The sequence below is a fragment of the Ambystoma mexicanum genome, chromosome 11 (assembly GCF_040938575.1).
Source record: "Ambystoma mexicanum isolate Mex_15411 chromosome 11, UKY_AmexF1_1, whole genome shotgun sequence".
Classification (NCBI taxonomy): Eukaryota; Metazoa; Chordata; class Amphibia; order Caudata; family Ambystomatidae; genus Ambystoma; species Ambystoma mexicanum.
The window spans coordinates 1480477659-1480500875 of NC_090934.1; the positions used below are offsets into that span (position 1 = coordinate 1480477659).

Consider the following 23217-nt stretch of genomic DNA (forward strand, 5'->3'; position numbering starts at 1 on the left):
CACCATATTCAGACCCAGAATCATCGTTCTCCTATTCCGACCAACTGATTTCCATCTTAGCCAGGACACAATTAAGACTTCCAAGTGAGAATAGTTGCCTTACTATTTTTTGAAGTTGGTAGCAAAAGGTTTATTGCAGAAAAAGCATGCATTTCTAATGGGGTTATTAGGCAAGTAACAATATATTAACTCTGAAACATATCTTTCTGCAATCCACGTTTCCTTTTTAGAAGTATCCTTTGATTTTCCTGTGCAAGGCCTGGAAGCCGGTGGAGACTGCACAGGCTGCAACCAAGGACAGCAGATGACATTTTACTGAGGATTTGCACTCTAACCTAAGGGGCAACAAACAAACATTTGAAATGGCCCAAATGTCATAAGACTAAAATCCTGCATGGCTCTTCCTCCCTCTGAAGTGAGCATGTTGGCTGCAGCCGGCTTACATCACTATAGGTACACATGATAAATAATAGTCTAAGGATTTATTTAGGGAGGAAATGGTTCTGTGATAATGGGCAATTTTTCATCAATTCGCAGTCATTCACTCGCATTGTATTCCCCCCCTTCTCTGCATCCATTTTAGATTATATTCAATTTCCCCTCCACGGCAAGCAACCCTCTACCCCCCCCCCCCAATCATAATCTAATTTCTTTTGTCACCTTAATAGCAATACTCCCTTTGAGTTAAGAAAGTTTGCCATGAACCAAACCAATCACTTTGACCTTGCCAAACTGTGCTGTTTTTTGCACATTTGGAGTTCAGCTCCAAAAAATACGAAATGGTCAATATTTGTGCAGGGCATTTGATATGAAGACTTGTACGACCGACCAGATCTGTTAATATTCAGAAGTGTTACCCCTTTTCAGGATCGACTCCCTCATGGAGTCATGCTTTACTTTGCTTAAACTGGCCTGGTCGGACATCTGCTTCCCTGTTCCTTGGTCAGAGCATTCTGCATATGCGTCCGATTGCTCAAGTAAAACCTCAAGAGACTCATTCACTTGGTTGGAGTTTCAATACCACTTGTGGGTTTTAGGAAGGGTACGTATACTTCCACCAACTCTCCTGAAGCACATAGCCTGTCCTCGACCCATCTTACTGGGGGTACACTTGTCAGGCTGTGTCAGTTTCACCTTTATGATTGGGATCACTACCGGTTTGAGAATAGTGTGGGGCGAGCAGCCCCTACTCATCCCTCTACTCCTGTATGGGATGAATAGCGACTCCAGTAGAAGGTCACAGTAGCGCTGCCCTGTCCCTGGCATTGCACCACCGGATCCCTGTGTGGATTTGCAGAGGGCTCCTGAACTACATTTCATGCACTTTGGGATCTTGCGACACGTCTGGTTAGGGGCTCCCATTTCTGACAAAGCAAAATGTGCTTGCGTTCAATTAACAGTGTAAAGACTTTCCTCTCCAGATACTGTGATTCACAGGCTAAAGGATTACTCCGTGTGCCACTAAACAGATAAATCCTTTTGCTTTCAATTCAAATTATATACCTTGGTAAGCACTACGCTTAGTGGCCCCAATCAAGGGGACCCGCAGGAATGAATAGGTAATCTGTGCTAATTGAACAAGCTAGGAGTCAAGGTTCAATTGATCTGAAGCAGGTACTATAAAAAGTCAAAGAATTACGTGGAGTGCAGTGGGCTACAGAGATTGTGTGCTTTATGTTCCAGCAATAGCTTTTGCTCTCTGATCAGTCTGCCATTCCCATAGTAGGTGGGAGGATGAAAGACCACCCAGCCCTCTAGTCTCCCACCACATCCTCATTCTGTCCATGCATCTGAAAATGAGATCTACAGATTGGTTTCCAGAAAGGAGTGCACACTATAGTCTCCCTCCAATTAACAGCAGGCGCTGTGGGCAAAATGCACTCATTCACTCGGATACTGATTAAATAGGCATCTAGAGCGAACCAAATCAGTACCAGTCAGAACGTAAGAAAGAACATTTCTCTTCTTCTGGAGAATGCATGTATTTATGTGAATTATTCCTTTAGAGCTTACTTCAATTGTTGGCAGGTCGAGCTCACAGCAAAGGGCAGCCAACTCTTTGCGACACACATCGATGCTCTTGAGAAGGCGCTCCTTCAGGCTTTCCTCTTCCGTGCTCATCAGGTTCAAAAGTCCCTAAAAACAGATATATAAAAACGGATGACCCCCGTTGGAGGCGTTGAGGGGTTAGGAGTGGAGGACATGCTAAACAAATTTAAGCCAGCATAAACCCAAGCCCCATATATCTAGATCGTCATTGCTCCAGACATTAGAGAAACAAATGTCTGTCTCCCAAAAGCGGTTAACTTACTGGCAAGTAGGACTGCACAACTTGCCAGTGGCAATTTAAAGCCCAAGCAAGTTGCAATATTTGTAACATTCTGAGCGTATGGTGTTGCAGTGATAGGGCACATAGGAGTGAGATTTCTAGAGGCAGACCTTAATGGGTTGCTTAAATGCAGCACATGCGTCCCAGGGTGGAGACCTAAATAAAATAAAGCCCCATTTAAGAATGGGAGACAGTCCCTTGAAGACTCAGAACACTGTTCAAACCTGGCACACCAAGACAGGGCTGGAAGACAGCACCTTGAAGGGTCAGAACCATGTTCAAACCTGGCACGCCAAGATGGGGTGGAAGACAGCCCCTTAAAGGGTCAGAACAATGTTCAAACCTGGCACGCCAAGATGGGGTGGAAGACAGCACCTTGAAGTGTCAGAACACTGTTCAAACCTAGCATGCAAAGGCAGTGGTTCAAGGCAGTGCCTTGAAGGATCAGAACAATGTTCAAACCTGGCACGCCAAGATGGGGTGGAAGACAGCACCTTGAAGTGTCAGAACACTGTTCAAACCTAGCATGCAAAGGCAGTGGTTCAAGGCAGTGCCTTGAAGGATCAGAACACTGTTCAAACCTGGCACGCCAAGATGGGGTGGAAGACAGCACCTTAAAGGGTCACAACACTGTTCAAACCTGCACGCCAAGATGGGGTGGAAGACAGCACCTTGAAGTGTCAGAACACTGTTCAAACCTAGCATGCAAAGGCAGTGGTTCAAGGCAGTGCCTTGAAGGATCAGAACAATGTTCACACCTGCCACGCCAAGACGGGGTGCAAGGCAGTGGCTTGAAGGGTCAGAGCAATGTGCAAACCTACCATGCAAATGCAGGGATGCAAGGTACAACAGATACAGCCAGGGGAGTTGCTAGGTCTGGAAAAGACCAGGGGGCTAAGCTGATGTCGGAACTGTTGGGACTGGGGGCTAGCTAGTCTTTTGGCTGTAGCTCCTGAGATTCTTTCCGGGGCTACAACCAAAAGATCAGGGGCTATAGCCCCCTTAGCCCCCCCCCTAGCAACACCCCTGGATACAGCCCTTACATAAGCACACTATGAAAACCTGCACAGAATCAAGTACTTCAGTATACCAAAGTTACTGCAGCTGGACCTGAACTTGTGGACTCACCCAAGTTATGGCCCAAAGCAACAGACACAGGATTTCAAAAAAGCGTAATAGGTCAATAGCAATGTAGCCCCAGAAAGTACAAGTGTGTCACTGGAAGAGTTTGTAAGTGCTGAGGAAAACCTCCAACGTGGGGGTGGGATGGCAGGTGCAGGCCGGAAATGGGAAAAATAAAAGATATGGGAGGAAGCAGCCTTTGGGTTCCATGGAACTCAGCTGAGATTAGCAGTTTCTGCACGCGGCCCAAGGAACCAGATTAGCTGCGCCCTTTGCCCAAGGTGCTTATATTTGTTTGGGGCATGTGGCCCTGGCGCATGTCCATCTTTCCTTAAGGCACTGTCCACAACAAAAGTACATCACGACGATGCATGGCTACAATTCATAAATCATAAATGAAATGGCGTTATTACTGACTTCAACTTGCTGTTTCACAATAGTGGTCCTTTGCAATCTCTGATGTTCTGATATTCCAATTTCCTCCCAGATGTCTCTCAGGCGGTGCAGTGCCCCATTTAAGCACTGTACAGACTCCTCAGCCAATCTTTCACTGTGGAATGAAGCAAATATTAGGAGAAAGGATGCTACACGAATTAGAAGAACAGTATTCAAAATGAGCTGCATAGATCCCCCCCCCAGAGGTAATTATGTGAATGTTTGCAAAACTAAATCCAGTGATTGTACATTTGGTCTTAAGAACCAAAGCACTTTACAAAAAAAAAAAAGAAAAAGAAAAAGTCAGAAATCTATTCTCGATAAGGAAAATAAGAATTTGAAGCTTTCAAACCTAACATTTAAAATAGTCAGCTGTAAGGATTATAAATGTATACAAATAAATTAGTGAGAAGAAAAAAAAAGCCTTCGGTCCAAGCAGATGAAATGGGAAATTGTTAAAACCTAAATAATGAATGCCAAACAACCAAACTACACACATTTGCGAGTAATCATTCCTAAACCTACTATAGCCCTGCCACTGTGAAACTGACCAAGCAAATTTTAAGAAAAAGACTGAAGTCATTTGGACTCCACCAGTTTGTTTTAGGATTTTTGTTCTGAAGTCTGTATAAAAATTGTGGGTACATACATATTAGTGGCGTTTAACTATTTGGCAAAATTACAGTTTCCACTAAATGGTGAATTTAAGAGGGTGTTTTGAGTTCCATACCTAGCAGACCTAAGTTTGTTCACCAAATTTGATTCTTTTCAAGAGAAATTTAACTGAACCACGAGGTCCGTTTAAGACTTACATACGAAATGAACAAACCTAAAAAAATAGTATGGCTTAGCATGTGGCATTACATTTAGACCAATGATATGGTTTTCATTTGATGTAAAATGAACATAATTGTGTTTCTATTGAGCGCCAGGACAATACATCTTTTTCCTTGGTATTTATTTGCTTTATTGTTTTTGGTGCCTAAGGAAGCATTTGCCCACGTTCATAAAACCTTCAGAGTGCTGTGCAATATGATACGGGCTCCTATTTATTGATAAATTAAATGTACGTAAAATTACCCATGTCATTAATCAAACTTCAAATGGTACTGTTTGTATTTTTAAATTTTATGAACGAAATTATGAAACATTTACCTCAATTTTTTACGTTTCTAGTCTATATTTTGTGCATCATGAAATTAAAGGTATACATATATTGGGGGTTGAAACCAATAGGGACCCACTTTCTAATTCAACAAAGATGCCAGGTGCTTCCTCTCCTAAGACATCTTTGGCACCTATTCAAAAGCATGCACCGGGAGGTGATGAACCCATTATCAGTTGACAACCTGTTAGAAGAAAGGTGCACGCCGGGAAAGGCGTGCAGTAATTCTGTGACTCTTCAAACCTGCAGCGGTGCTGCAAGTAGAAGAAGCAACGGAACCCATTTGCTCCAACTGGGTCCCGCTTCATGCGGGGGATACTAAGGCAGAGGGTACAGGCAATTTAGACCAGGTTCTGTCACAAATTGAGGAGAAAGTGCTAACAATGCTCTCTGTTGATCTGGACAGGAAGTGGACTTGGTTTCGAGGTTGGCCCCAGTTATCTCTCATGAGCTGGGAAAAGTGTCAGGCTCTACTTGACTTTAAACCTAATCAATGGGTGATTCCAGAGTCTCCAGCCCATAGTGGGACCCTGACAGAGATCATGCTCCATCAATCTGACCATCACCCGAGTGGTAACCAAGACTGCCCAAAGGCCGTACGGTCGACAACACAAGCTATGCTGAGAACACTCAGGAATCAATCCCAGTGGAAAAAGCAGCTAGCGTGGATCTAACCAGCTCGATGGACAAGCCCACTCTTGACACCTCTTGGAAAGTCCCTAATCAACCTGCAACAGGGCAGGACACGATTGTTAAAAGTTAAATTGTCCTGCCCAGTGTTGGCGCAGATGTTGGACACAATGGACAGGGGCTATGAATCACTTGACTGCGGGAGGTCAGGTCTATCTTTAAGGACTTCAGTGCGAAGGTGAACTTTTTGGAGGGTTTTATAATAGCTACAACTTTAAGCCTGAGACCCCTGGATAAAACGGTGGTCTCGCTCCCTTTTCTGCAATTATTGGCGAGAAGTAACTCGCCACAGGACCAAGGTCAGGGTGGGTCTGGAGCACAAGGGGCGAAAGCGGAGGGTAGTGGCAACAACCTTGCTGTCCGTGTTCTGTCTTGGTTTGCACCAAGACTAGGATGACAGGGCTAGTTGCAATGTGTTAAGAAACAGCAGCCATATACAAATCAGGCCCGGCAGGGGATGGAAGTAGTGCAGGAGTTGGGCTGTCAAAAAAGAAACCCAAAAGTTATAAGATTACACACCCTCCCCCCATCTCAAACTTAGAAATAGAGGCTCGCAGAAATTTCTGAACAACTTACGGCATACGCAATCCGGTCCAAATTGCACAAAACCTATCCGAGGCCCCAAAGACAGATAAGATCAAGGAGATGGTCATGGCAACCAGGGGGCTCCAGCAAGTTAAAGGGTTAAATTCCCAATCTGGGGGATAAAGAAAATGAGATTGTGGAGGAGGGGGGACTGTCAGTTGAGTTAAGCAACATTTCTGACTATCCTGTGGAAAACGATCTAATGGAAGAAGTGTTGCTGGATAAACTAGTGGGTGACGTCCAATCCAGTGTAGGGGGTATACCATCTATAAGATTTGGCAAATCTTGTATGTTGATAGAGGGGAGAGCGACTTTTTACACAGTCATATGGGAAGTCCAGCTCCCTCTTCGAAGAAATCAGTGTCGAGTCCCCAGTGCAGGGCCAAGTACCTGAATTTTTCCCTAGGTTTACAAATGTGGCTGGTTCAAAAGCAGCCCCTAGGGTAGAATCCATGGGTATGGGAGTATCACAAAGTGTCCGCCGCATTATGACTGAGTGAAGTAACAGTGTCTGGTGAACCAAAATACATAAAGCTCCCAGAGGGCGTAATACAAAATGCTCCTGCGGTTCCTAGATTGAAGAAATGTGTTCTGGGGAGCCGAAATAAAAAACTCCCTGAGCCCAATCATACATTGGCGCCCCAAAGGTGGTTCAGAAGAGTGGGGGGGAAGAAGGGGTCACTACCCAGGTTATACTGCCATTGAGGGGGTGGCCAATTGTCTGTATTTGAGTAATTATTCGATAGCCCCCATTGAGGGCCTTTTAACAGAAACTTATATTCTATCTGAGATCTCAGGTCTTAGATGGATTATCTCACCCGATATAAAAAGAGTGGACTTTTTGGATGACTCCCTAGATGTAGCGCGGATTCATCTGCACTCAAACATTAAGAATGCCATACTGGGAGAATCGGAAGCCCTTTTAGCTGTGGGGTTTGAAGTACTGGAAGGAGGGTCCTACAACATCGCCAGAGCTCCAAAGGTTGGGGGAAGGGCATTTGATATGGTTGAGAGTAGGCATGAATCTTGAGATCGAATCACAGAGGTGTGACATGTTAGTGAGTGACCCTTTTGGAGTGGAAGCTGCAGGATTCGAGTGCATCACAAATGTGTGTCGATAAGTGTACCTGAACCCTGATCGCGCCAGGACAAAGGACTTTCTGGCAGGGCTCTTTTCTATGAGAATACCAGGGGATTTCAACACAGAAGGCTTAGAATATAGTTACAAGAAAAAAGAAACAGGGAACTTTTCTGCAAAATCACTCTTTAACCTCTGCGACTCCAATGATGCGTATAGGTTTTAACAGTGTCGCAATGATGCGTGCAAGAAAATGGAGACAAAGAATTCCCCTACTCAGTTTGTCAAAATTGAGAAGTTCTGCACGGCACCAATTACTGTGCCACAGTCATAGATTTCGGAAGACTGATTCCTTTGCTATGTTACATCTTTAATGTGGCCCTTTGCGATGACGACACGCGTTTCGGCATTTCTTGTGTGCCTTTATCAAATCAGGGCAATAGCTTTCTGTTATATTCAGAATTGCATAATATTGTGATTGTGGAGTCCCTTCAGACTCATGAGAAATATGGGCGCTGCAAACTTCAGTACTGGTGCATCACTTGTCGGGTCTCCATGCGTGATGCACCAGTACTGAAGTTTGAAGCGCCCGTATTTCTCATTAGTCTGAAGCCGAGGTCAGAGTTTCATCAGTTTACTCATCTATGAGCTTATTCCTTAGGTGAGCTGTCTCTATACTTTGTATTTTTTACAGGGCTCAGATAAGCCCCCTATAGAAGTTAAAATATATCATAATAGGATGGAGTGACATTTTGGGCTAAATCCGTTTGCACATTCACACTGACACGATAGCCAAAAAGGATATGGTAAGATCCAAGAATTTTTTTATATTAAAGTTAAAGCATGTTATAACATACTATGCCAACAATATTATAATGCCAATATGTGTTGTACATCAGGTGAGAAGATAGAGGAAATAAGGCAATATTTCCGTCAGCAAATGGAATTTGCCGATAAGATAACCAATTAAGGTTAGAGAAGACTCCAGGATATTGAACCCTCGAGTTAGAGAGGTATGTAAATAACAGCATGCTTCTTACCCTTATGGGGATAAGGGACACGCAGCTAGTTGAAGTAATTATCCTGTGATTTGAGGAAGTAATGTAATGTAATTTTACTGACAGGGTACATCGTGTTTATCAGAAGACTGAGGCATGGTAATACAGTTTCATCTTGAATGAGAATCGACACGAGATACTTCACACCCCTGAAGAATGTCCTACATTGTTGTGCTAATAGGACAGAAACTTGTACAAGTTGGGAATCTACGAATTTAACAGACAAAATAGCCAAATACACTTTAGGCTAAGGGATCTCAGTGTCATTAGGCTACACAGGTTTGTCCCTAGATTGAATTTATGATTAGAACCCACTTTGGTTGATTCACTTGTGTTGTTTTTAGGTTGGTTTATTGTTTTATAAGATATGATCAATTTTTATGATGATTTTTTAATAATTGATTTTGTATAATTAATAAAATTATTTTTTGTGAGTACTATAGTATTACTTTATTGCCAGTTAGGATACCTGTGTGTGTTTGGCACCCTTTTAGGAATTGAACTTTTTGTAGATACCAGATATTGCTCCATGGAGTAAGAAGTTTGTTAATCCCCACCTGTGGCTTTATGCCGTTTTGAGAACAGTCCCTGCAATCGTTTTGCCATCAAGAGTAAGACGGAGGCTTTTATGCAAGACAGCTTGCTTCTATAGAAGGACCTCGAAAGACCAACGCTGACAAAGGGTCATGATCAAGGTGGGAAAACAAAAATTAAAACTACACTTTCCAAGTCTGTTGTGAACGACCATCACAACATCAACTTCACAATCCACAATGCAGTTCCCATTTCTTCATGAACTTTCTGCAGCAAAACCGCAGTCAGGAGCACTCCAGCTCGTCATTGGGATATCCAGGAAGAGGGGTAGGGACACTCCTCCACCTGCTGATCCTGCTCCAGCAGACCCTCTTAAAGCTCACATCCAGGCATTGTGCACAGCTAGGCCCAGGCGAGTGCTGTGGCACTCCAGGCAGGTACACTTTTTGGAATTCAATGGAAAGACCCCTCCAGTCACCAGCACTACTTTGAAACGCGTGCAGTCATGTTCTCAGACACTAGACACAGCAGTCCCCATAGAGTAGATGGCAATTAAAAACTGCTCCCATTCTGCATAAATCAGCTAGCCCGCTCATCGTGTACAGGAGCTGTGTGCCATGGATGAGCCAATAACATTACAGGGCTCGAAATTAAGACTGGATGAGCAGGAGCTAAAAGCAGCTCCTGGGTATCCAGCAGTAACCAGAAGCTACTGCTGCGACAAGGAGCTAGTAAATCTAACTTCCACTTAAGATGGAAATGCCATTTTGTCTATAATTTATGACCTCTTATGCTTTAAATGTCATATAGAGGTTGCCCAAAATGCACAGAGTGAAGTTAAATTCACAGATGTGTTTGTTGGGCATCAGTTGGCAGGGGGATCGATTGGTGTGAAGCTAGCCAGGGTCTTTCTTCCAGGGTACAAGCAAGCGATAAATGGCTCCCATCGCCCCTCAATCTGGGACCCTGTGTTAGAGGAGCATGTGCTGCACACATCACAAGGGTGGTAAAGTGCGAAATACTTGGCGCAATCCATGCTGCCAGCATGCACGCGAGTCCATGTGTAGCTGCCCTTCAGTTCTGCTTTCAGAAAAGCACGGCCTCTTCAGGATTGAAGTACAGCTTTTCGTTGTCACAGTACATTTTTTTCCAGATCGGCTTATTGGCAAGATACGGCTAAATGACAAGATAGCAAACAACAACAACTGTTCTTTTGCGAGCCAGCTTTTCTGGTAAAACATTTCACATATAAATGTTTTTTTTTTAAAGAAAGTGTTCAATTTGATATCAGTTTGTAAAAAAAAAAAAAAAAAAAAAAAAAAAAAAAGGACAGGGAACTCCGAATGACCTTCTTGGACATGAAGATGCACTCCATTCCCTTGCCTTCGTTAAAAAGAACATCCCCCACTATTCACAGGGTGTCCAGACCAATCCCACCCCTGGCAGTCACACCAGGAGTACCAAGTACAGCGATTCCCAGGCAAATAAGTCACCAGACTTCCGGTATTGCCGAGCACACGTTTCAGACCCACGTGCATCCAGTTTACAATTCTCAAAATCTGACTTGCAGACACAAACCAATTCAAACAAAACTTTAGGACATATCGGTCTTCTCCCTTTTGCACGATCATGGTCTGCCTAAAGGACTCGTACGTACCATGTTATCATCCCGCTGCATCCCTCCCTCCCTGTGTTCACGCATCCATTGCCTGCTTTCCCCATCTCTTCCCCCTCTCTCATTTTCTTCCTTCCAGCAGACTACGATCTGGACAGCCCTTAAGCAGGGGAATGTATGCCTTGTTGTAGACAAGCCTAGGTCCTCCGATCCTACTACTTGATTTGGCAGAGTAAAAACGCAGATTAAAAGATGTGACAAGGTTTTCACATGAGTCACGCGACTATTTCATCTGTTTTCAAAGTATTTCGAAAGAGGCAATAGGGGTTCCCACACTAAGAGTGATCCATGTACCGTTTCCCCACAATCTGGAAGGGGCTCCCTAGCCCAGGCTGGCTAGTCCAAAACTGCTTGCTTCCAGAGTGGTTTACTACAGCCAGGGTAACCCCACCGTCTACTCGGCTCTGATCTTCGGCCTTCTCAGAATCCCTCTGCGACTTTAGGGCACCGAAACAGGGTAGTTTGATTGCCATGGTGGCCTTTCATCGGGCCTTTAACCTCACTCTTACTGCGCCAGTCTCCACTATTCTACTCCCACTCCACATACTTCGGCTCCATTGTTTACTTTCCACCTGCCTCCAAACCTGTATGTCCGTCTCTACACCCCTCCAAACACCTCTAGGGAAATGGAGCCCTGCACACTAAACTGGTTCCATGCATATAGTACCCAGTCCGCCCCCACCCCCTCACTTCTACTTCCCATAATTCTGTTTTACCTCTCACTCACATTCACCCACAAAAAACAGCTAAATGGCTGCCACTCCCTCAATCCCAACACCATACCTTTCCTCTCTTCAACCAGGCCAAAGCTGCCTCCAGTAACACTCCTCTTTTCGTCCACCTTCACCTGCTGGTCTCACCGATACATTACAGGGACTTAGCAGGCATTTTATTGTCCTCCCATCCTGCCTAGAAGGCTTTCGGATCCAATTGGCTCACCAAGCCAGGAGCTTCCCACACCAACCTCTATTCCCAGCTCCTCCCTGTGCGGGCTGAATTGCTCAGGATTTCTTCCTAAGGGCTCTTAGCCACCCACCTTCAATCTCAATTCCCTTCCAGTTTGTCAGTCTGCCATCTAGTTGTTTCTCTTCCCCTCCTGAATCAAGTGAGACGCTGTCCAATGTAGCTTTAGGGAGTGTACCCTGGTCTCCCTCCCCTAGTACTGTACATTTCCCCACTGCTGCAATTATCTCTTCCACTGACCCACTGTAAGGATTCCGGGTACCCTGCAGTGGGCGTTTAGTTTCTCATGTGGCTCCTGAATAAGGGGAGGGGAGCAAGCCGAGGGAAACTATGATGCCTAGTCCAGTCCCGTTTGAGTATCCAGTGTTCATCCGGTTCATGATTTAAACTTGCCCATTGGGCCCCGGTGCCATGTTGTTGCCAGTTCTTTTCGTTGTGCTACTTCCCCAAGATCTACGAACAATTCCAGATTTGAGGAGCACAGTGCATACCAGTCTCATCTGCAAGTTTTTTTTGGTACATCAGGCTGCTATCAAGTCCAGGACTCGGAAACAATTTGAAAGATCAAAGACAGACCTGGCCAAGACAACATGTAGTGGGCATCAGGTCAGACTGAGGCACCAATGCACATACATGCTCTACACCAACAGGGGGCCGGAAACCACCTCAACTCTCTTACCTGCCCAATCTGGACACCTTGACAGGGCAGACCAATGATCAGGTCACAAAGGAACTAAATCGCAATGTATAAGCAGCGCTTCTAATACCAATGCATTGTCACTTCAATTAACCTCTTTTTGGATCTTGCAATCGTATGACAAGGTATGCACCAAGTACTCCACTTCTTTAGCAAAATGGCATCTCTCCCTCTGTAAGGTCAACCCTGTTGACTGCAAACCATCATCAAGCACATAAATCAACCCTGCACAATGTTCATCCATGTAGGTTTGTTCTTCTTAAAGCAGTAGAAGCGCTAGCTAATCCAAAAGGCTTTTGTTTAAGCAGAGCAAACCCATTTGGGGGGGTGGAGGGGGCAGAAAATTAGTGAAGTTCCTAGATTCCACATGAAGTGGGACCTGGTAATTGGCACTACTCGTATCTAGGTGGTTGTTTTCACGTCATAGACACTGATTTGGGAAAATTAGTGACTGGGTGACGATTCTAATTTCATTTGCACTTTGCAGATCACAGTCTCAATTTGTCATTTGAAATCTGGATAAAACAATGGACAAGAAAATATGCCATTGGTTCAATTCTAACCTTGGCAGAAAGATGATCAATATTTTATCAAGTTCTTGATGGCAATCTGTACTTTACGCAAAATTGGTTGCAACGAGGGTAACCCCGGGCCCCAAGTGTGCCATTCTGAAATTTTTCGGCTTACCCAGTTTCTTTCCTGAAGACATCAGCACGATTGAACCCAACATCTCGAGTCACTAACCAGGATGAAACGTCCTGTTAAACGTATCTTGCAACTGCCACCCAATAATAGACACCTTTCTTTGCACAGTAAACCTTGTTTTTGGCGTCCTAACATATGAACAGTTGACAAAATAAACATAGATATTGATGGCCTCCCTTCCTACCCACCAGGTGCAATATCAGATCCACACAACTGCATGTGCAGCTATTTGTCACAATTTTGTTTTGTGAGAAGTATGTGTCCTAAAACAGTCTGACGTGCTACTACGATGTGACCATCAAATGAAGTCTAGCAGCATGGTTCCCAATACCTCACTACTCATTTCTGCCACCTACAATGTAAACTACATTCGTTTTGTTTCTGCATACTCTCGTTTTATTCCTGCATACTCTCGCAAAGTGCCCTTTTTAAAGCAAAAAAAATAAACACAAAACACTGAACATGTCTACACAGCAGGTCAACACTGAACATTCACAAGGTGGGTTTGATGCCACATCCAGCTCGACCTGGTGTAGCAACAGTACGCTGAGCACGTACACCCGCTCTCGTTCCGTACTAATCTTATGCACTCTTTGCCTGTGGATTAATTTTTCAACTCTAAAATTTGACTCCAGCATTTCAATGCTCCAAGCGATTTCCGTTATGCTTTCCAAATCAGGATTTCCCCCCCATCCACAGCAGTAACCTATTATTTAATCTGATTAAACCTACTACCTAACCTAGAGTTACCCCCTTGTGATCCATCTGTAGCCTGGCTCTTCAATTGCACAAACACATCGAAGTCTTGCGCATCCATGAATACTCTGAATAACCCTTTACACATTAACGAACTCACCTGTGGCACACCCAGATGCAGCAGATTCACCGACTGTGCAACAGTCAAAGTAGAATTTGCTTTAGCATCTTCCCCATTCACACTGGACACTCCGGCCACAGAGCTCCCCAGGAAAAATAGTTTCAGCAAGTCGCCGCCTGTTACACACATGCACAAGAAAAACAAGCATCAGCAATGCCAACAGTTTGAGCGTATGTGTAATCATGGGAAAGCCGCTGGCCAGGCACTGCCGTAGTGGTATTAAACGGCTATTGATGCTAGTAGATACAAAATTGTGCAAGTACCTGGGCAGCTACTAGCAGTGCCAATACTTACACAAAAACCGAATCTGTTGGCTTAGCCAGTGCTTGCTTTTAACATGACTTCAGTGAAGGACATGCATAGTGCTTATAAATAGTGTGGCTAAAGAAAGACCTGGTCAAGACACTTATTACACCAGTAGTGTGTTGGGAACTCCAATTAAGTTGTACACTCTCGGAAGACTGCTTTGAAAAATCACTTGCAAGCAGTTTGAGTACTAAAGTTTGATGGTAAGGCTTGACTAATGCTAGCTGAAAGAGGTCCCATGTTTTGGGAGGGCAGGAATGGGTGGGAATGGCCATAGGGATTAGAATGGTCAGTCAACAGGGGCACCTACAAGCTTTGTGTCTCCCCATATGACATTTCTTCTTTCTTGTACTGTAACACAATAGTTTCAGCTTATAGGTGGCGTAATAGCGCAAACTAATAAGTCTGGCTCACGTCCACTTACCATGAACGGAAATGTGCGCGGGGATCTTGCAGGAAAATACCCAGGCAAGACCGAACGTTAATGGTGAATTATACAGAGGGATGCAGGCATCAATGATTACACAGGACATGCGCCGGCGGCCCTACGAAGGCCATACAAAGGCCTGTTGAGAGCCTGTCTGGCCCCCACTTCGTCGTCCCATCCAAGGGAAGAGGGCAGGAGCCCTTTCCCCATCGCTGGAACCCGAAACAGCTGGTAAGCTGCAACGAAGGCCTGCCTGGCCTTGTCCTACTTCCTGCCTGTCCCCCGCATGCCGGGCGCATCGCGGCGCCACGACGAGGCTAAGCCTCGCATATCCAGCTCCCTACATCCGCCGGCAGGCGGATGCGCCGGCGGCCCTACGAAGGCCATACAAAGGCCTGTTGAGAGCCTGTCTGGCCCCCACTTTGTCGTCCCATCCAAGGGAAGAGGGCAGGAGCCCTTTCCCCATCGCTGGAACCCGAAACAGCTGGTAAGCTGCAACGAAGGCCTGCCTGGCCTTGTCCTACTTCCTGCCTGTCCCCCGCATGCCGGGCGCATTGCGGCGCCACAACGAGGCTAAGCCTCGCATATCCAGCTCCCTACATCCGCCGGCAGGCGGATGCGCCGGCGGCCCTACGAAGGCCATACAAAGGCCTGTTGAGAGCCTGTCTGGCCCCCACTTCGTCGTCCCATCCAAGGGAAGAGGGCAGGAGCCCTTTCCCCATCGCTGGAACCCGAAACAGCTGGTAAGCTGCAACGAAGGCCTGCCTGGCCCTGTCCTACTTCCTGCCTGTCCCCCGCATGCCGGGCGCATCGCGGCGCCACAACGAGGCTAAGCCTCGCATATCCAGCTCCCTACATCCGCCGGCAGGCGGATGCGCCGGCGGCCCTACGAAGGCCATACAAAGGCCTGTTGAGAGCCTGTCTGGCCCCCACTTCGTCGTCCCATCCAAGGGAAGAGGGCAGGAGCCCTTTCCCCATCGCTGGAACCCGAAACAGCTGGTAAGCTGCAACGAAGGCCTGCCTGGCCTTGTCCTACTTCCTGCCTGTCCCCCGCATGCCGGGCGCATCGCGGCGCCACAACGAGGCTAAGCCTCGCATATCCAGCTCCCTACATCCGCCGGCAGGCGGATGCGCCGGCGGCCCTACGAAGGCCATACAAAGGCCTGTTGAGAGCCTGTTCGGAGCCATAGGGGCCAGGAACTCTGCCCTCACCGCTCCAGGTAAGCTAATGCTGCCACCTGTTCTTGTGCCTGTTCATGCCCGACTCTACCCTCTGCCATACCCTATGCCCATCTTATTCCAGGTAACTTTCGGCCAACAATACTGCACTACTCCCAGCTACCTACTGTCTCCAGCACTATGTGCGCCTGTGACACCCCAGGAAATAGCAACCAAAGTGCATAACCTATGTGCACCACAGGACTCTTAGGTGTTACCCCATTGCATTTTGCCAAACTGTGCTATTTGAAGCTAGGTGTTACCCCACTGCATTTTTGCCAAACTGTGCTATTTGAAGCTAGGTGTTACCCCACTGCATTTTTGCCAAACTGCGCTATTTGAAGCTAGGTGTTACCCCACTGCATTTTTGCCAAACTGTGCTATTTGAAGTTAGGTGTTACCCCACTGCATTTTTGCCAAACTGCGCTATTTGAAGCTAGGTGTTACCCCACTGCATTTTTGCCAAACTGTGCTATTTGAAGTTAGGTGTTACCCCACTGCATTTTTGCCAAATTGTGCTATTTGAAGTTAGGTGTTACCCCACTGCATTTTTGCCAAATTGTGCTATTTGAAGTTAGGTGTTACCCCTTTGCATATTTGCTGCCTACCACTATTCCTGCGCATATTCCGTTTACAAAGCCACCTTTTTTCAGATAACACCCACATTGCTACTCCCACCCTGCTCACATAACGCCAGCGCAGTACTGCAGAAAATGCTAACTATATTACTCATCTTCTGTGCAATGGCCACGCCCGCATCCCTAGACATTCCCATCCAGGATACCGACTCAGGAGTCCCCCCTCCCCAGCCAGGTACTAGTCTCACCTACACAACTAGTTACTATCCTGACCCTTCCTACCCAAGATATCATTGCAAGTCGGGTCCTACAACTTTTGCCTCCCACCCTTGCACTACCACCCAAAGAAACAACAAACTTCGCGCAAGACTCTCTAAACTTCATGAGCCGCCCCGAAGATTCCTGTCTGATTCCAAATGCGAAGCCAAAAGTTCTACCAAAGGCACCACTATCCCCACAACCAAGTCCAAACCTATCATTCATACAAACATCTCGGCAAAAACGGATGTACATTCTTACAAAGGAGCTCTCCTCAATACCAGATCACTGGTTGCACATGCCCTTGATATTGCAGACCTAATTATCAAAGACAAATTAGACTTTATTGCTCTAACTGAAACGTGGCTCCACAATGCAGCAGGCCCATCTCTAATGCTAGCCATCCCAGACGGCTACACTATATCTAGGCAGGACCGGGTAGGTAACCGGGGCGGTGGCATCGCCATCATATCGAAAGTAAGTTTAGCTCTCAGACTAGCCCCGACCCAAACTCTGCAATCGTGTGAATCCCTCACCGCCAAACTCTCCATAAACAATACCCAATCCCTCACTATCCACCTGATCTACAGACCACCAGGTCCACTTGGAACCTTCGAGGAAGATCTACACAACCTAATTTCTAACAATGCGAAAACCACTTCACAACTACTGCTACTAGGGGACCTTAATCTAGGGTTCAACGACCCAGCAGACATACATGCCTCTACCATAGCCAATACGATCTCATCACTCGGACTCTCACAAAAAGTCAACCTACCCACCCATCTGAAGGGTAGAACCCTAGACTGGGTTGCTGATGCCAATTGCTCAGCGGTCATCTCCGCCACCACACCACTTCCTTGGACCGACCATTAGCTGGTCTCATTTAACCTATTGACCTCTAGATCACCTACCACAACTGTGTCACTGGCACCACCCTGCCTCACAAGAAACAAGAAAAATATCTCAATAGAAAAAATCATCCCAGCTATCCTTCCAACCCTAAACGCATTGCCAGACAATCTAGATCCCAACACACTAGTTCACGAATATAATAAAATCATGTTAACTACCATGGATAAAATTGCCCCACTCAAACTTCGCTCCAGTAAGCCTAAAACCCATTTAAACAAATGGTACACACCCGAACTCAAAGTCCTCCGTCTAAAAAAGCGCAAATGTGAAGCTGATTGGAAATTATGCCCCTCCAGTGAAAAGAAAGCCATCCTGGACACGATTTCTCGTCATTACAAAGCTGAAATCTGCTTAGCTAAACGGAATTCCTATAACATCCGCATTGCCAACTCCAACTCAAGTATGAAGGAGCTCTTCTCCATACTAAAGGAACTTGAGTCACCCACAGCCACACCCGACACCTGCACCAAGAACCAGACCTGGTGCACAGACATCCAACAAGCACTAGCAAATAAAATAAACACCCTACAAAATAAAATTCATCTAAAAAAAGATTCCCTAAACCTCACTAACCCTCCCACATCTCCGCCCAAAGTCTCACCAAGTACACACACTAACTCATTCACCTTCTCTAAAACTACCACCCTTGAGGTTGAGAAAATCATCCTCTCTCTTAAACCATCAAACTGTAAAGGCGATATCTGCCCTGCACACATAATAAAGGACGCAGCCAGAGACCTGTCACCCTTTATCTCTAAACTTATAAACGCCTCCTTCTCCTCAGGCAGTATCCCCTCCAACTTAAAACAATCTTGGGTACTCCCCCTCCTCAAAAAACAGACGCTCGATCCCCTCATCCCTACCAACTACCGACCCATCACAACTGTACCCTTCCTACTGAAAATCTTGGACAAAGTTGCCTATGTCCAGATTCAAAAATACCTAGAACTACACAAGCTACTAGGCGCCAGACAATCAGGTTTCCGCCCACTACACGGCACGGAAACCGCCCTCATCGATCTGAAAACCCAAATTGATGACCTGAGGGACAAGGGCAAGACAGCACTCCTCCTCTTACTTGACCTCTCCGCGGCTTTCGACCTCGTCGACCACAAGGTCCTCTGCAGACACCTTGACTCAGCTGCTCATTTCTCCCCAGAAGCTATCAAATGGATTGAATCCTTTCTGAGTGAGAGAACTATGAGAGTCTTCTCCCCTTCAGCAGCAGCAGACCCCTCTCCTATCACTTGCGGAGTCCCGCAGGGCTCATGCGTCTCCCCCACCCTATATAACATCTTCACCAAACCCCTGTTCGACGATATGGACCATCTGGGTGTCACCTACACTAATTATGCTGATGACACTCAGATTCTCCTCCCACTTTCAGGGGATCACAGTAAGGACAGTGAGTTGGTGAATAGGGTATATCTCATCATTCAGGCATGGATGGCATCTCATGGTCTATGCTTGAATGATGACAAGACAGAGCTCATCATCTTAGGTACCCCTGCTAATATCAACAAACTAGGCCTTGAATATGCCGAATTCAACATAGATGGTAATCTCATCAGAGTATCCAGGGAAGTAAAAACCCTTGGCTTTTATCTGGATGCCACTATGTCATTCACTAAACAGGTTAACTCACTAGCATCTACCACTGCGTACACTTGCAAATTAATAAGGGCAGGCAGACCATTCCTATCCAATGACAGCTGCCTGATCCTGGCAAGAGCACTCATACTATCGAGGCTTGATTATTGCAATGCCCTCTATAGCGGTGCCAACAAAGCCATTATCCACAGGCTCCAAATCCTACAAAACAATGCCTTGAGAGCTGCCCTCGGCATTAATAAGAGAGATCATATCTCAACCACTAGACGCCAACAGAAATGGCTCTCTACAGACAACAAAATCAAACTAAAGTTGGCTCCCTAACCCATAAAGCCCTCAACAATGCCGCCCCCAGTTATCTGATGGACAAGGTAAAGAGAAAGTCCTCCATCCGACAAACAAGAACTATCAATTCCAACCGTCTGATAATCCCCAGATTCAAACTCTCCACCATTGGTGGGAACAGTTTCCCGGTGAAAGCTGCCACGCTCTGGAACTCTCTGCCTCACAACCTAAGAGCTGACCAACCATACTCGCACTTTAGAAGACACCTCATCAGTCACCTTAACTCCAATAACCCTTGTATTTAGCTGCACTTTCCTACACCTATGTATAGATAGTGATACTCTTGTTCGTGTTTCTGCCTTCGCCTCTAACAGCCCCGCACACTTCTGTACACTTACCTCCTGTATAGATATTGACTTTTAATGTTTGAAGACTTGTATACCTCTTATTCCTTATTACCTCTGTAATCCTGAATATTCTTTTAGGTTTACCCGCCTCTAACAGCCCTGTACATATCCGTATATTTACCCCTGCATAGATATTGACTTTGTATATATGAAGATTTGTATATTTTTTATTCCTGTAATTCTGATTATTTTTATTACTACCTCAAAGTGTATATTTCTGCAACATTGTAAGCTTCGAATTATCTTTTTGCTTGCGCCCTGTTGCCCCTGGGTAAGGTGCGCCATACAAATAAATAAACAAACAAACAAACAAAGCATGCGTACACCAGTCTCCCCCCCTGCTATGCGACTTTAGGACTCAAACTTAGCACCAAGACCTCCCCCTTCTGACCCATAAGCCGCTCGAGTGCCATGACTGGAAGGAAGGTCATTGACCCATTTTGATTTAACATTTAAAATATCTTTTAGTCCATGTTATGAGTGCAAATTAGCATTGGGTAGAACAGCTGCTAGAATCAATGTAAGAGCCTTTCATTCCAGGTGCGAATTAGGCCCTTTTTAATTCAGCCCCTCCCCAAAACTCCAGCCCTCTCCCTCCCCCAAACTCAAGCCCTCTCCCTGCCCCAAATCCCAGCCCACCCCTCCATCCCCAAACCCTCTCCCCCAAATCCCCAAACTCCAGCCCTCTCCCTCCTCCAAACTCCAGCCCTCTCCCTCCCCCAAATCCCCAAACTCCAGCCCTCTCCCTGCCCCAAATCCCAACCCAGCCCTCCATCCCCAAACCCAAACCCTCTCCCCCAAATCCCCAAACTCCAGCCCTCTCCCTGCCCCAAATCCCAGCCCACCCCTCCATCCCCAAACCCTCTCCCCCAAATCTCCAAACTCCAGCCCTCCCCCTCCCCCAAATCCCCAAACTCCAGCCCTCTCCGTCCCCCAAATCTCCAAACTCCAGCCCTCCCCCTCCCCCAAATCCCCAAACTCCAGCCCTCTCCCTCCCCCAAATCCCCAAACTCAAGCCCTCTCCCTGCCCCAAATCCCAGCCCACCTCTCCATCCCCAAACCCCCTCTCCCAAATCCCCAAACTCCAGCCCTCTCCCTCCCCCAAACTCCAGCCCTCTCCGTCCCCCAAATCTCCAAACTCCAGCCCTCCCCCTCCCCCAAATCCCCAAACTCCAGCCCTCTCCCTCCCCCAAATCCCCAAACTCCAGCCCTCTCCCTCCCCCAAACTCAAGCCCTCTCCCTGCCCCAAATCCCAGCCCACCTCTCCATCCCCAAACCCCCTCTCCCAAATCCCCAAACTCCAGCCCTCTCCCTCCCCCAAATCCCCAAACTCCAGCCCTCTCCCTCCCCCAAATCCCCAAACTCCAGCCCTCTCCCTCCCCCAAATCCCCAAACTCAAGCCCTCTCCCTGCCCCAAATCCCAACCCAGCCCTCCATCCCCAAACCCAAACCCTCTCCCCCAAATCCCCAAACTCCAGCCCTCTCCCTGCCCCAAATCCCAGCCCACCTCTCCATCCCCAAACCCCCTCTCCCAAATCCCCAAACTCCAGCCCTCTCCCTCCCCCAAATCCCCAAACTCCAGCCCTCTCCGTCCCCAAAATCTCCAAACTCCAGCCCTCCCCCTCCCCCAAATCCCCAAACTCCAGCCCTCTCCCTCCCCCAAATCCTCAAACTCCAGCCCTCTCCCTCCCCCAAATCCCCAAACTCCAGCCCTCTCCCTCCCCCAAACTCAAGCCCTCTCCCTGCCCCAAATCCCAGCCCACCTCTCCATCCCCAAACCCCCTCCCCCAAATCCCCAAACTCCAGCCCTCTCCCTCGCCCAAATCCCCAAACTCCAGCCCTCTCCCTCCCCCAAATCCCCAAACTCCAGCCCTCTCCCTCCCCCAAATCCCCAAACTCCAGCCCTCTCCCTCCCCCAAATCCCCAAACTCCAGCCCTCTCCCTCCCCCAAATCCCCAAACTCCAGCCCTCTCCCTCCCCCAAATCCCCAAACTCCAGCCCTCTCCCTCCCCCAAATCCCCAAACTCCAGCCCTCTCCCTCCCCCAAATCCCCAAACTCCAGCCCTCTCCCTCCCCCAAATCCCCAAACTCCAGCCCTCTGCCTCCTCCATCAGTGTGATGTACTGGACACTTGCTAACGGCCATGCCCCCACGTGATGCAGGGAACCCTGGATTCAGTTCGCTTTGTCACTGCAAGGGCCCGAGAGCAGGCGGCTCTCCCTGGCCCTCACCTCCTCCTCGTGGGGGCCTCCTGGGGCCCCCTTTGCTCCTTGACATATCGCACGTAGCCTGACATCTCCAGGGTCTCCGGCTGGGATCTCGCGCATGCGCGCAGCCGCCCGCGCCCTTTTGAGCGGGAGGACCCCTGCGAGCCAATGGCGGCGCAGCGGCGTGACGTTTTCACACGTTGCATGCGTGCACGCCCGCTCCCACAACTTCCGGGCCACTAAACTGCCACGTGCGTCTGTCCAGGCGGCCATCTTAAAGCCAGTCAAAGGTCGCTGCATCCGGACTATTCAGGGGCAGCCCAGGCCAGCTCTGCATAGCTCGCAACCTTTCTTTATTATTACTATTTTGTTTTATTGTTTATGGTTTGACAAACCTTTACAACTATTAAGAATACATTCATGCAATATAAAACCAAAACAGAAGTACAACAGAATCAATTACATTAAAAGGAAGATAAATGATTATAAAACAGGTCAGAAAGTTTCTGTCCAGTTAATTTTGAAAATTAAAAGCAATCGATAAAAAAATAAACTGCAACTGCTAACGCATCAGACACATTAGGGGAATTTAAGCATCTCTGCCACAAAGAGTCAGTATTGATCCAGTTTACTGAGAGGAACAACTTTCCTAGGCAGCCCATGCACAAAATGTTAAATGCAGGGCACTCTATAAGTAAATCTCTAGACCTTTCATTATTCCCATTGATTTGACAAAATCTGCAAAACTGATCTTCCATTTCATTTGCCCTCTCCTTTGTAAGATCACACCCATAGGGAGCAGGTTCATGGGCGTAATTTTAGGGGGGGACAGGGGTGTTTGTCCCCCCCATCTTTCATGGCACACCATTCTGTCCCCATTCATTTGGCTGGGGCACCTTTTCTTCAGATGTCATGTCCCCCGCAACATTTTCAGCAAAGTTACCCCACTGAGCAGGTTCCATCGGAAGCGTAAGAGCACTGCTCTACATGTAGAACAGGGTGAGATAAGGGGGAACTGTTCCTCGTTTTTATATTCATGGCTCAGATGACTCATCGATGAGTAACTATGGAATTTATCAATGGTCTTGATCC

The 23217-nt window shown here is 46.9% G+C and overlaps 1 protein-coding gene across 1 annotated transcript in view; it reads right to left on the bottom strand.

Moving 5' to 3' along the window:
* Positions 1 to 22286, bottom strand: part of LOC138504607 (protein regulator of cytokinesis 1-like) — a 281049-nt gene extending 258763 nt beyond the window's left edge. Inside the window, exons 1-3 of the mRNA XM_069625204.1 lie at positions 22150 to 22286; positions 3869 to 4001; positions 2014 to 2136 (exon numbers count right to left, since the gene is read on the bottom strand). Coding sequence (XP_069481305.1) covers positions 2014 to 2136; positions 3869 to 4001; positions 22150 to 22214 — 321 coding nt within the window. The 5' untranslated portion in view covers positions 22215 to 22286. The remainder of the gene's footprint in view (positions 1 to 2013; positions 2137 to 3868; positions 4002 to 22149) is intronic.
* Positions 22287 to 23217: the final 931 nt, after the last annotated feature.